The 12,525-nt window shown below is 44.0% G+C and overlaps 1 protein-coding gene across 6 annotated transcripts in view; it reads left to right on the top strand.

Annotated features, from left to right (window-relative positions):
- Positions 1–12,525, top strand: part of nexn (nexilin (F actin binding protein)) — a 95,133-nt gene that overhangs the window by 37,793 nt on the left and 44,815 nt on the right. For all 6 annotated transcript variants that reach the window (XM_072273329.1, XM_072273327.1, XM_072273324.1 and 3 more), the window contains one exon: positions 9,156–9,241. In XM_072273329.1, coding sequence (XP_072129430.1) covers positions 9,215–9,241 — 27 coding nt within the window. In that variant the 5' untranslated portion in view covers positions 9,156–9,214. The remainder of the gene's footprint in view (positions 1–9,155; positions 9,242–12,525) is intronic.

The following is a 12,525-nucleotide window of genomic DNA, read 5'->3' as shown; positions in this document are numbered from 1 at the left end:
CTATCACCACTGATATGGTTAAATCAAGTGCTAGGTGACAATAAGGCTTCACTTCCAGATGAGCTCAATGCCTTCACTTTGACCATCAAAACATAGAGGAACAATCGCAAACTCCCACAGTCCCTGATGATCCTGCGATTTCAATCTCTGAGGCTGATGTCTGTGTGATCCAGAATCTTGGGAAGAGAAGGCCCCGAGTCCTTGACTTTGCCTGTTGCTTGGCGGCCGGGGACGGGGTCGAAGCGCTTGGCAGAGATGGTGCTCCGTATCGGAGGACTGGTCGGAGGCTCGAAGTTTTCGGACAGTCTCAGAGTTGGCTGTGGTCGGGTGCTTCCAGGGTGCTGCATTAGCATGTTTGCGGCGCTGGAGGTTCATGGCATCTGTCATTTCGAGGTGATGGGCTATTGGGACTTAGAGACTTTTTTTTACTGTGCCTATCAAATTACGGTATTGCTTCGCACTGTTGTAACTATATGTTATAATTATGTGGTTTTTGTCAGTTTTAGTCTTGGTCTGTCCTGTGTTTCTGTGATATCATACTGGAGGAACATTGTATCATTTCTTAATGCATGCATTTCTAAATGACAATAAACGAGGACTGAGTGTCCTCATAATCTAATCTAATCTAATGTGTGAGCAGCCTTCAGGAGGGTGAACCCACAAAAAGCATGTGGCCCAGATGGGGTACCTGGCCAAGCACTAAAAAACGGTGCTGATCAGCTGCTGGAGTGTCCCCTCAGATCTTTAACCTCTCGCTACAGCAGTCTGAGGTACCCATCTAATTCAAGCAGGTTTCATTTGTACTGTGCCTAAGAAGAGTGTGGTAACCTGCCTCAGTGATTATCATCCAGTAGCACTTACGTCCACAGTGATGAAGTATTTTGAGAGTTTGTTGCCTGAGAAGTGACTTGGATCCACTCCAATTTGCCTACTGGAGCAACAGGTCCACAGCAGATGTCATCTCTTTGGCTCTTCACTAAACCCTGGAACATCTGGACAGCATCAGGATGTTCTTTATTGACTGCAGCTCGGCATTCAATACCATCATCCCCTCAAAACTAATCAATAAGCTCCTCGACCTTGGACTCAATACCTCCTTGTGCAATTGGATCCCGGAGTTCCTCACTTGCAAACCTCAGTCAGTTCAGATTGGCGACAACATCTCCTCCACAATCTCCATCAGCAAAGGTACACCATAAGGCTGTGTGCTTAGCCCCCGGCTCTACTCATTTTACACTTGTGACTGTGTGGTGAAACACCACTACAATGCCATAATCAAGTCTGCTGTTGACACCACTGTTGCAGGCTGAATCAAAGGTGGTGATGAGTCAGCATACAGGAGGGAGACTGAAAATCCGGCTGAGTGGTGCCGTAACAACAGCCTCTTACTCAATGTCAGCAAGACCAAAGAGCTGATTATTGACTTCAGGAGAAAGAAACCAGAGGTCCATGAGACAGTAACACACATCAAAGTTGCTGGTGAGCGCAGCAGGCCAGGCAGCATCTCTAGGAAGAGGTACAGAAGACGAAGGGTCTCGGCCTGAAACGTCAACTGTACCTCTTCCTAGAGATGCTGCCTGGCCTGCTGCGTTCACCAGCAACTTTGATGTGTGTTGCTTGAATTTCCAGCATCTGCAGAATTCCTCGTGTTTGCGTCCATGAGCTAGTGTTCATCAGAGAATCAGAGGGGGGAGAGGGTCAGCAACTTTAAATTCCTTAGTGTTATTATCTCAGAGGCTCTGTCCTGGGCCCAGCACATAAATGCAATTATGAAGAAAGCACTGTAGCACCTCTACTTCTTCAGGAGTTTATAAAGATTCGGCATGATATCTAAAACTTAAGAGTAATTTCTGTAGAAGTGTAGTGGAGAATATATTGACTGGCTGTATCACAGCCTGGTATGGAAACACCAATGCCCTTGAATAGAAAATCCTACAAAAAATAGCGGATACAGCCCAGTCCATCACGGGTAAAGCCCTCCCCACTGTTGAACACATCTGCATGGAGTGTTGACACAGAAAAGCAGCATCCATCATTAGGGACCCCCACCAACCAGATCATGCTCTCTTCTCACTGCTGCCATCAGGAAGGAGGTACAGGAGCTTCAGGACTCACACTACCAGGTTCAGGAACAGTTATTACCCTCAACCATCAGGCTGTTAAACCAAAGGGGATAACTTTACCTGCCCCATCATTGAAATGTTCCTAGAGTCAATGGACTCACTTTCAAGGACTCTTCATCTCGTGTTCTGTATTTGTTGCTTATTTATTATTTTTTTTTCTTTTTGTATTTGCACAGTTTGTTGTTTTTTGTATATTGATTGAATACCCAAGTTGGTGTGGTCTTTCAATGATTTGTTATGGTTATTATTCCATTATGGATTTTTGAGTATGCCTGCAAGAAAATGGTTCTAAGTTTTTCATGGTGAGATGTATGTGCTTTGATAATAAATTTACTTTGAACTTTGAATTTTGACAAGCACATCAAAGGGAACAGCCTCCCAGTATAGACTCTGCCCAGACACGGCATGATTTATATCTTTCTTCCAAATCTGTGATCAATTTTCTCCTCTTCAAAGAAAATCGTTCTGGCCTCTAATCTGTCCTTGTGACTGCAGTTCCTCATCCCAACAATAATTCTTGGAAATCTTTCGTAGACCCCCTTATGCCCACTTCCTTTCTATAATGAAGCATTGAGAATTAATTTCTTCTTGTTTTCTTATTGTGTTCTTTGTTTACTGTGTGTGTGTGTTTTTTAAATCTGCATCAGATCTGGAGCAACAATCATTTTGTTCTCTTTTCACTCCTGTATTGAAGAATGACAATAAACACTTTTAAGACCATTAGACATGGGAGCAGAACCACACTCTTCAGCCCATCGAGTCTGCCACCATGGCTGATTTATTATCCCTCTCAACCACATTCCCCATAACCTTTGATGCTCTGACTAATCAAGAACCTATTAATCTCTGTTTTAAGTCTACATCTGTGGCAATGAATACCGCAGATTCACCACTCACTGGAAAAGAAATTCCTCCTCATCTCTGTTCTAAATGGATGCTCCTCTATTCTGAGGCTGAGCCCTCTGGTCCTAGACTCCCCCACTATAGAAACCACCTCTCCACATGAACTCTATCTAGGCCTTTCAACATTCGATAGGTTTCAATGGGATTCATTTCCACCTTCCCAACGCCCCCCCCCACCCCAACTTCTAAACTCCAGCAAGTACATGGCCAGAACCATCAAACACTCTTTATTGTTAACCCTTTCATTCATGGAATCCACTTTGGACCCAGCTGAGGCCAGATTGTACTTCAGGAAGGTTCAATATAATTTCTTTGCCATTCTGATAGTGCCTGCGGGATCTGGTCTCCCTTGTAGACCCATTCACTGAACCTTTCTTCTTGTGCGCTGGGTCAGGTTTGGGTTTTTGTTTAAGTTATTGGTCCTTGAGCTGTTAATACCCTGGGCTGGTAGGAGAGAAGCCCTCTCAAACTCCCCATGGTAACCAAGCAATAGTAGAATCCTCTCTCGTGGTTTTTTTTTTTAGATACCAGGGGTTTGTTCAGGAGTTTCATCCCGATGGAGTCACCTAAACCGGGTAAGGGAACAGTAGGGAGGGTTTTTTCCAGTTGTAAGCCAATGGTGGGGGTGTATGCACAGTACTAGAATATAACACAGTACAGCACAAGGGCAGGGACAGGGACCTTTGATCCACAAAGTTGTGTCCAGCTCACTTCATTAGGAAGCAAATGCCCAACTAAGCTCATCCCTTCTGTCCATATCCTTCCATTTTCTGCACACATAGGTTCCTGTCTTGTGCCCTCGAACATCTGTATCATGTACAATATTGGTCTTTCTTTTTAAGGAAAGGCATTAAATTGTTGGAATCAGTCCAGGTCTTCACCAGATATCTGGAAGGGGTGTGTTGTCTTTTGGGGCAAAATAAGATTGGGCAGGCTAGGCTCGTATCAGCTGGCATTTAGAAAAGTGATGGGCACTTTTAACACGCAAGTTTCTTGGAAGTTGTGACAACGCGGATATGCAGAGGATCTTTTGTCTTGTGGTAGGATCAAGATTTACGAGGCAGTTTGGTCAATAGATTCATGCTGATCTCATCAGTGAGGTTCAAGATTAATTGTCATTCAACTACACACGTGAATACAGCCAAACGGATCAGCATTCCTGGTGTTTCTGGTGTACAACACAGAATCACAGTCGCACACAGCACGTAATTATGATAGCAAAAAAATAGTTAGGAAAATTATATAAAAATATAATAGTATAGCTCAAGACCCTGAGTTTTGGGTACAGAGGCAAGGGTCGGGCTGAATTTGCTTGTTCCCCCGTGAATGTTTATTCCTTTCTCCATGGTGACATGGCTGTGAACTGATCGGGCTGCTGAGTGTTTCTGCCCCACTGGAGTGAAAACTGGGGACTGAGGCTTGGCTTTGGACTCGGATTCCCCAGGAGTGGATCTGGGACTCATTCTCGTACAGAATACTGTGTCTTGCTTCTAGTGTTTGCACAGTGTTTTTATTTTCTCTCTCTTTCTCATCGCAGTGTTTTCGTTTTCTTTGGTTTTTTGATTTTTTTTTGAAGTTTTTAAAATTTGGGTTATTTTCAGTTTCTTGCTTTGATAATAAACATGTGTTGAATCTTTGGTGCATGAATGTTGTCCTGGGGCCATGTTTCTGCAAGAGCAGCCCACAGCAGTTCCTCATATCATGCAGTGCAGCCTCAGTTGAATGTAATCCAGCTTGTCCCTCACCGAGCAAACACTGGAGAGCAGCACCGATGGGGAGGGCCAGCTTCAAACCCAGCACGGAATCCAGTAGCACACGGCCAGTTCCGGCATTTCCCCCCTTGGCGGCCAGAACAGGCAGTCCCAGTCTCTGCTTCCCTGTATTCCAACAACTCTGCAGGTCTCTGTCTTGTGTCCATTAACTCCTCTTTGATTCCTTTACTATTTGTCTACACCAAGGGACAGTTTACAACAATCAATTAAACTTAGGAAGTGGCAGGAAAAGCTCTTGTCACAGTGAGAATATAGAGTCTCTACATGGATAACACCCAAGGTCAGGATTGAACCTGTATCTCTGGGCCTCTGAGGCAGCAATACTAACTGCTGCACCATAGTGTTGCCATGGCAACTATTAATATAGAACAGTGCAGCACTGGAACAAGCCTTTCGACCCACAATGTTGTGTCAAATTAATAAAATTAGTAATTAAATCTCCAACTGAGATAATACCTTCTGCCTGCACAATATCCTTATCCCTCACATTAATGTACCTATCTAAGAGGTGCCTGAAGAAGGCCCCTATTGTTTTTGCCTCTACTACCACCCCAGGCACCATCGCTCTCTGTGCTTGAAACCAAAACTAGCTCTGCACATTTCCTTTGAACTTAACTCCCACCTACCTTAAATGTAAGCCCTCTGGTATTAGATATTTCCACACTGTGGAAAAGGTGTCTACACGCATTCATCATCGTTACGTGCTGTGTTGTACGATGTGGGCGATCATAGTCTCATGACCATGAGTGATCTTGGCAAATTTTTCTACAGAAGTGGTTTGCCATTGCCCCCTTCTGGGCAGTTTTTTTTACAAGACAGGTGACCCCAGCTGTTATCAATAATCTTCAGAGATTGTCTGCCTGGCGTCAGTGATCCTATAACCAGGACTTGAGATATGCAGCAGCTGCACATACGACCATAACCACCCTGTTCCCATGGCTTCACGAGACCCTGATCGGGGGGCTAAGTAGGTGTTACACCTTGCCGAAGGGTGACCTACAGGCTAGAGGAGGGAAGAAGATCCTTACACCTTCTTTGGTAGAGACATATCTCCACCTTGCTACTCTACTCTATGCCTCTCATAATCTTATAAACCTTTATCAGATCTTCCCTCAGCCTCTGCCACTCCAGAGAAAACAACACATTTGTCCAACCTCTCATTATAGCACATGCCCCCTAATCCAGGCAGTATCCTGGTAAACCCCTTCTGCACATTGTCCAAAGCCTTGACATCCTTCCTATGATAGGGTGCCAAAACTGAAAGCAATACTGCAGATGCAGCCTAACTAGAGTTTGGTAAGGCTGCAATATACTTTCCCAACTCTTGAACTCAGTTTCTCAACTAATAAAGGCAAATAGACCATTTGCCGCCTTAACCACCCTATAACATGTGTAGCCACTCAGTGTGCAGTCACTGTGACAATGCTTTATAGTCACTACTTAAAATAAGGGGTTACACATTTAAGATTGGGAGGGGAGTGGATTTCTTTTTCATAGAAACATAGAAAACCTACAGCACAATACCAGCCCTTCGGCCCACAAAGCTGTGCCACACATGTCCTTACCTTAGAAATTACCTAGGGTTACCCATAGCCCTCTATTTCTCTAAACTCCACGTACTTATCCAAGAGTCTCTTAAAAGGCCCTATTGTATCCGCCTGTCGTCGGCAGCCCATTCCATGCACTCACCACTCTCTGCATAAAAGAAACTTACCCCTGACAGCTCCTCTGTACCTACTTCCAAGCACCTTAAAACTCTGCCCTCTCATACTAGCCATTTCAGCCCTGAAAAAAAGCCTCCGACTATCCACACGATCAATGCCTCTCAGCATCTTACACACCTCTATCAGGTCACCTCTCATCCTCCGTCGCTCCAAGGAGAAAAGGCTGAGTTCACTCAACCTATTCTCAAGAGGCATACTCCCCAATCCAGGCAACATCCTTGTAAATCTCCTCTGCACCCTTTCTATGGTTTCCACATCCTTCCTGTAGTGCAGCGGTCCCCATCCACTGGGCCGCAGAGCATGTGCTCCTGGGCCATGAGGAAATGATATGAGTCAGCTGCACCTTTCCTCATTCCCTGTCATGCACTGTTGAACTTGAACATGGGGTTGCCAACTGTCCCGTATTTGCCAGGACATCCCGTATATTGGGCTAAATTGGTTTGTCCCGTATTTCCCCCGCTAAGGTAGAGCGTTCCTATGAAACCTTTCATGCCGAAATGGCGTGAAGCCAAGAAGCAATTACCATTAATTTATATGGGAAAAATTTTTGAGCTTTTCCAGACCCAAAAAAAACCTACCAAATCATACCAAATAACACACAAAACTGAAAATAAATAACACTAACATATAGTAAAAGCAGGAGTGATATGATAAATACACAGCCTATATAAAGTAGAAATAATGTATGTACAGTATAGTCGGGAAGATGAAGCAGATTTGTGGAAGGGAAAAAAAATCGGTACTTACGCGCATACACACATCACATGCACACAAAGGTGCCCGCGCAAGGCTTCATGGTCATGTGGTCATGGTAGTCTTTCCTGGGGTAAAGTCTCCCGGGATTTGACTGTTACTTTTGTCCCTTACTTGGGAGTGAGAAAGTTGGCAACCGTAACTGTAAAAGACATGTTGAGGTGAGTTTAACTCTACTTGAACACAACAACCCCCCCCCCACCCCCGCTCAGCTGGTCCGCAAGAGTATTGTCAATATTAAACCGGTCTGCGATGCAAAAAAGGGTGGGGACCCCTGCTGTAGTGAGTTGACCAGAACTGAGCATAGCACTCCAAGTGGGGTCTGACCAGGGTCCCATATAGCTGTAACATTACCTCTCAGCTCTTGAGCTCAATCCTACGGTTCATGAAGGCCAATGCACCATATGCCTTCTTAACCACACAGTCAAACCTGCCCATAGACTTGGACCCCGAGATCCCTCTGACCCTCCACACTGCCAAGAGTCTTATCATTAATACTATATTCTGCCATTATATTTGACCTACCAAAATGAAGCACCTCACACTTACCTGGGTTGAACTCCATCTGCCACTTCTCAGCCCAGTTTTGCACCCTATTAATGTCCCACTGTAACTTCTGACAGCCCTCCACACTATCCACAACACCCCTAACCTTTGTGTCATCAGCAAATTTACTAACCCATCACTCCACTTCCTCATCCAGGTCATTTATAAACATTATGAAGAGAAGAAGTCCCAGAACAGATCCCTGAGGCATATCACTGGTCACTGACCTCCATGCAGAATATGATCCATCTACAACCACTCCCTGCCTTCTGTGGGCAAACTGGATCTGGATCCACAAAGCAAGGTCCCCTTAGATCCCATGCTTCCTTACTTTCTCAATAAGCCTTGCATGAGGTACCTTATCAAATGCCTTGCTGAAATCCACATACACTACATCTACTGCTCTACCTTCATCAATGTGTTTAGTCACATCCTCAAAAATTTCAATCAGGCTTGTAAGGCACGACTTGCCCTTGAGAAAGCCATGCTGACTATTCCTAATCATATTATACCTCTCCAAATGTTCATAAATCCTGCCTCTCAGGATCTTCTCCATCAACTTACCAACCACTGAAGTAAGACTCACTGGTCTATAATTTCCTGAGATATCTCAACTCCCTTTCTTGAATAAAGGAACAACTTCTGCAACCCTCCAATCCTCCAGAACCTCTTGATGATGCAAAGATCATTGCCAGAGGCTCAGCAATCTCCTCCCATGCCTCCCATGTTAGCCTGGGGTATATCTCTTCTGGTCCCGGTGACTTATCCAACTCTCTCAGATAGCTATGAGACTTTGGAGTTCTCCTTCTCAGATGGTGGTGAACACACTTCCTCCAATTCTTTTTTCCACCTTGATAAACAGAGTGAAAAGCCAGTGCGGCTAGGTGGGATGCAGAAAGTCAATCTGATCATCTGCGAAGTTGAGTTCTGGAGAGGACTCAGGACCCGTGATGTACAAAAAGTCAAGCAGAGTCTGTGGAAAGAGACATAGAATCCTGCTGAAGGGGTTTCAACTTGAAACAGTGAATTGGTTGTTCTTCCACAGATGCTGCCTGACTGGTTGAGTATCTTGGGGATTTTCTGTTTTTATTGTAAAGTTATATGATCTTTCCTGAAGTCTATTTAAGTTTTTATAACGATTTAACAGCTTTTCCGACCTCTTCTCCATAGCATAGTAGATCCAGTCTGGGTTTGAAAAAGTAAACCCTGGGATTGCTAATTGATCTGTGTAGCCTCATGATTCATTGCCTCATGGACAAACAGCTGAACCTGTGGATGAGTTCATGTTGATCAGGTTGGAAGTGTGATCACAGCAACATCTCATTTCTCTGCAGGTCTGAGGTGAAGGTGCGTCCAATTTAACTGCAACGAGCCTGTCGAGCACAAAGCAGCCATGACTGATGTGTCCAAGAAAACCGAGGTGAGTCTGTGCCTGACCAGTACTCATTTCTGGAGACTGTATCTTGTACTCTAATGTTTAGGAAGAATTCAAACCAAAAGGGCTTTTCTATTTTTGGAGCAAAGGAGGATGAGAGGTGACTTGATAGAGGTGTACAAGATAAGAGGCATAGATCAAGTGGACAACCAGAGACTTTTTTCCTGGGCAGAAATGGCTAATATGGGAGGACATAATTTTAAGGTGACTGGAGGAAAGTATAGGAGGGGACGTCAGAGGTAAGTTTTTCTTACACAGAAAGTGGAGGATACGTGGAATGCACTGCCGAGGTAGTGGTCAAGTCAAGTACATTAGGGACATTCAAGAGACTCTAAGATGGGTATGTGTAAGATAGAAAATTGGAGAGCTACGTAGGAGAGAAGGATTAGATTGACCTTGAAGTTGGTTGAAAGCTTTGTCACAACATTGTTGGCTGAAGGGCCTATAGTGTTCTATGTCCTAATTTCCCTTAATAATATTTAAAAACTTTTGTACTTAAGTGTGAGCTTTGCATGCTGAAATTCAAAATTCTCTTTTTGTAATGCTACCTTGTAATCTAAAGCTGTCTACTAATTGTGTTGGGACTCTTGTTGGTACTGACAATGACAGGATGATGAAAAACAGTAGATTACCAGGGCGATGATGATGGAACATTCTAGGTTACTGGGGCAATGATGGAATGTTGTGGGTTACTGGGGCGACGATGATGGAACGTGGGTTACTGGGGCGATGATGAACCATTGTGGGTTACTGGGGCGATGATGATGAAACGTTGTGGGTTACTGGGGCAATGATGATGGAACGTTGTAGGTTTTAAGCATTTGCTTCTTTTGAGTGATAGACAAAAGGGAGTACAGTGAATCATCTCAGTGACATCCAGAAGAACTTCAGATGGGGGTTGGGGGTCCTGAGGAAAAAGAGGCTTCCACTCAAGTATTGGTGGGAGCTGGAACCCACTGTCTGAAAGGGTATTGGAGGAAGTACTCTCAGCATATTAAAAAGTTGGCTTCATAAGCACTTGTTGTTACATAATAAGGAGAGGGTGGAATGAGATTGCTGCTAATCTCTTTTGACTGATGCAGACACTGAGAGACAAATAGTCTCCATCTGTGCAGAAAACAATCCATTCATCAAGTCTGATACCACAATCCATTTATCAAGTCCAATATTACCTGCCAGATTGAGGTGACTTTTTTGGCAATTGATGAAAAATGTAACTGGACTTCATTCAGACTCCAGTCCAAAATTAATGTGATCGCAGTCCTTCGAGAACATGTCTGATTCTTGATCATGCTCTCTCTCAGTCCAACGAACCTCCTCTGTGTTCTTGCAGTTCTTGGAACAGTTACAGAAAACCCCTAAATAGTAGATATAGTGCAGAATGAATGTTTTTTAAAATCTGGATCAAATGCAGAAATTTAAGGCATTTATTGTTCCGATGCCAATCCTCTGAACCTGATCACCTGCAGTCTGAGGTCTTAGATGCTGGCTGCATCAATGGGGAATGTCTTGGCCATCATCAATCAGGAAATTGTGTACAGGTGTTGGAACGTTAAAGTTGTACAAACCGTTGGTGGGGCCAAATTTAGAGCTTTATCTGGAGTTCTGGTCTTCAATATTGTCTGTAAACTTGAAAGAGTGTAGGGAAAATTTAGGGAATAGGTTCAGACTTTATTCCTTGGAGTACAAGAGAATGAGAGGACATCTTAGCTATCAGGAGTTGGGATGTTATATTGAAGTTCTATAAGGCTTTGGTGAGGCCTAACTTCTAAATTCTAAGTTCAAAGTGCATTTACTATCAAAGTCCAAACAGGCAGCCATAAAACAAAGAAACATGAAAAAACTCATATAAAAGACTGTCAATCATGTACAGGGGGGAAAAACAGATTATACGAACAATGAATGCAAGCAAATAAGGTTTTGAACTGAAGTCCACATTTGGAGTACTGTGAGCAGTTTTGGTCACTTACTTACAAGAAAGATATCAATCAGTTTGAAAGAGTAGAGAGAAAATTTTCGAGGATGTTTGCAGGACTTGAAGACCTGCGTTAAAGGAAAAGGTTAGGACTTTATTCCATGGAGCATAGGAGAATGAGGGGAAATTTGATAGAGGTATACAAAATTATGTGGTATAGATAAGGTAAATGCATATAGGCTTTTTCCACTAAGATTGGGTGAGACAAAAACTAGAGGTCATAGGTTTAGGGTGAAAGGTGAAGCGTTTAAGGTGTATCAGAGGGAAATCACTCTGATTGCTGAATGAGCAACCAATGGAAGTGGTAGATGTGGGTTCATTTGTATTATTTAAAAGAAGTTTGGATAGGTACACAGATGAAGGGGATCTGGAGGGATATATTCCTGGTGTAGCTAGATGGTAATAGGCAGAAGGCCAGGTTGTCACGGACTAGATGGGCTGAAGAGTCTGACCCTATGACTGTATGAACAGACAAGTCTTCATGCCCTGATGGACTGCATGCTCAAGTGTTTAAAGGAAATGGCTGCACAGATGGTGCAGCCATTCATAGTTCACTAAACTGCAGGAGGGTCCCAGGAGATTGTAAAATGGCCAATGTGACCGCTTTGTTGAAAATAGGAAAAAAGGCATAGAGGTGGGAGGGGGGAGAGTGGTGGTGGAGAAACTCTAGGCTTATCAGCTATCATTGGCAAAATGCTGGAGTCAATTCACAAAGAGGAAATGGCTGACTATTTAGAAAAGCTGAATGTGATTTTATCTTGAGATTATGGTGTTATGAAAACAAGAGATTCTGCAGATGCTGGAAATCCAGTGCAACACGCACAATGCTGGAGGCAGCATCTATGGAAATGAATAAGCAGTTGACGTTTTGGGAACAAGATTGTTCATCAGGACTGGAAAGGAATGGGGAAAGATGACAGAATAAAAAGATGGGGGGGGGAGGAGGAGGAGGAAGGGTGATGGGTGAAGCCAGGTGGGCGGGAAAGGTAAAGGGCTGGAGAAGAAGGAACTTGATAGGAGAGGAGAGTGGACCATGGAGAAAGGGAAGGAGGAGGGGACCCAGCAGGATGTGATAGGCAGGTGAAGAAAAGTAGGTAGAGGTTAGACTGGGAGGGAAGGGGGAGAGGAAAAAATCACCACGTTGGAGAAATTGGAAAAAATTGCCAGCAGTTGGGAGGCTATGCATTCAGAATATGAAATATTGCTCCTCCACCCTGAGGGTGGCCTCATCATGGCAGGCAAGGAGGCCATGGACCGACATGTCGGAACGGGAATGGGGATAGGAATTAAAATG

Source organism: Mobula birostris, chromosome 12 (assembly GCF_030028105.1).
Source record: "Mobula birostris isolate sMobBir1 chromosome 12, sMobBir1.hap1, whole genome shotgun sequence".
Classification (NCBI taxonomy): Eukaryota; Metazoa; Chordata; class Chondrichthyes; order Myliobatiformes; family Myliobatidae; genus Mobula; species Mobula birostris.
This window is presented reverse-complemented; position numbering and strand designations above follow the sequence as displayed.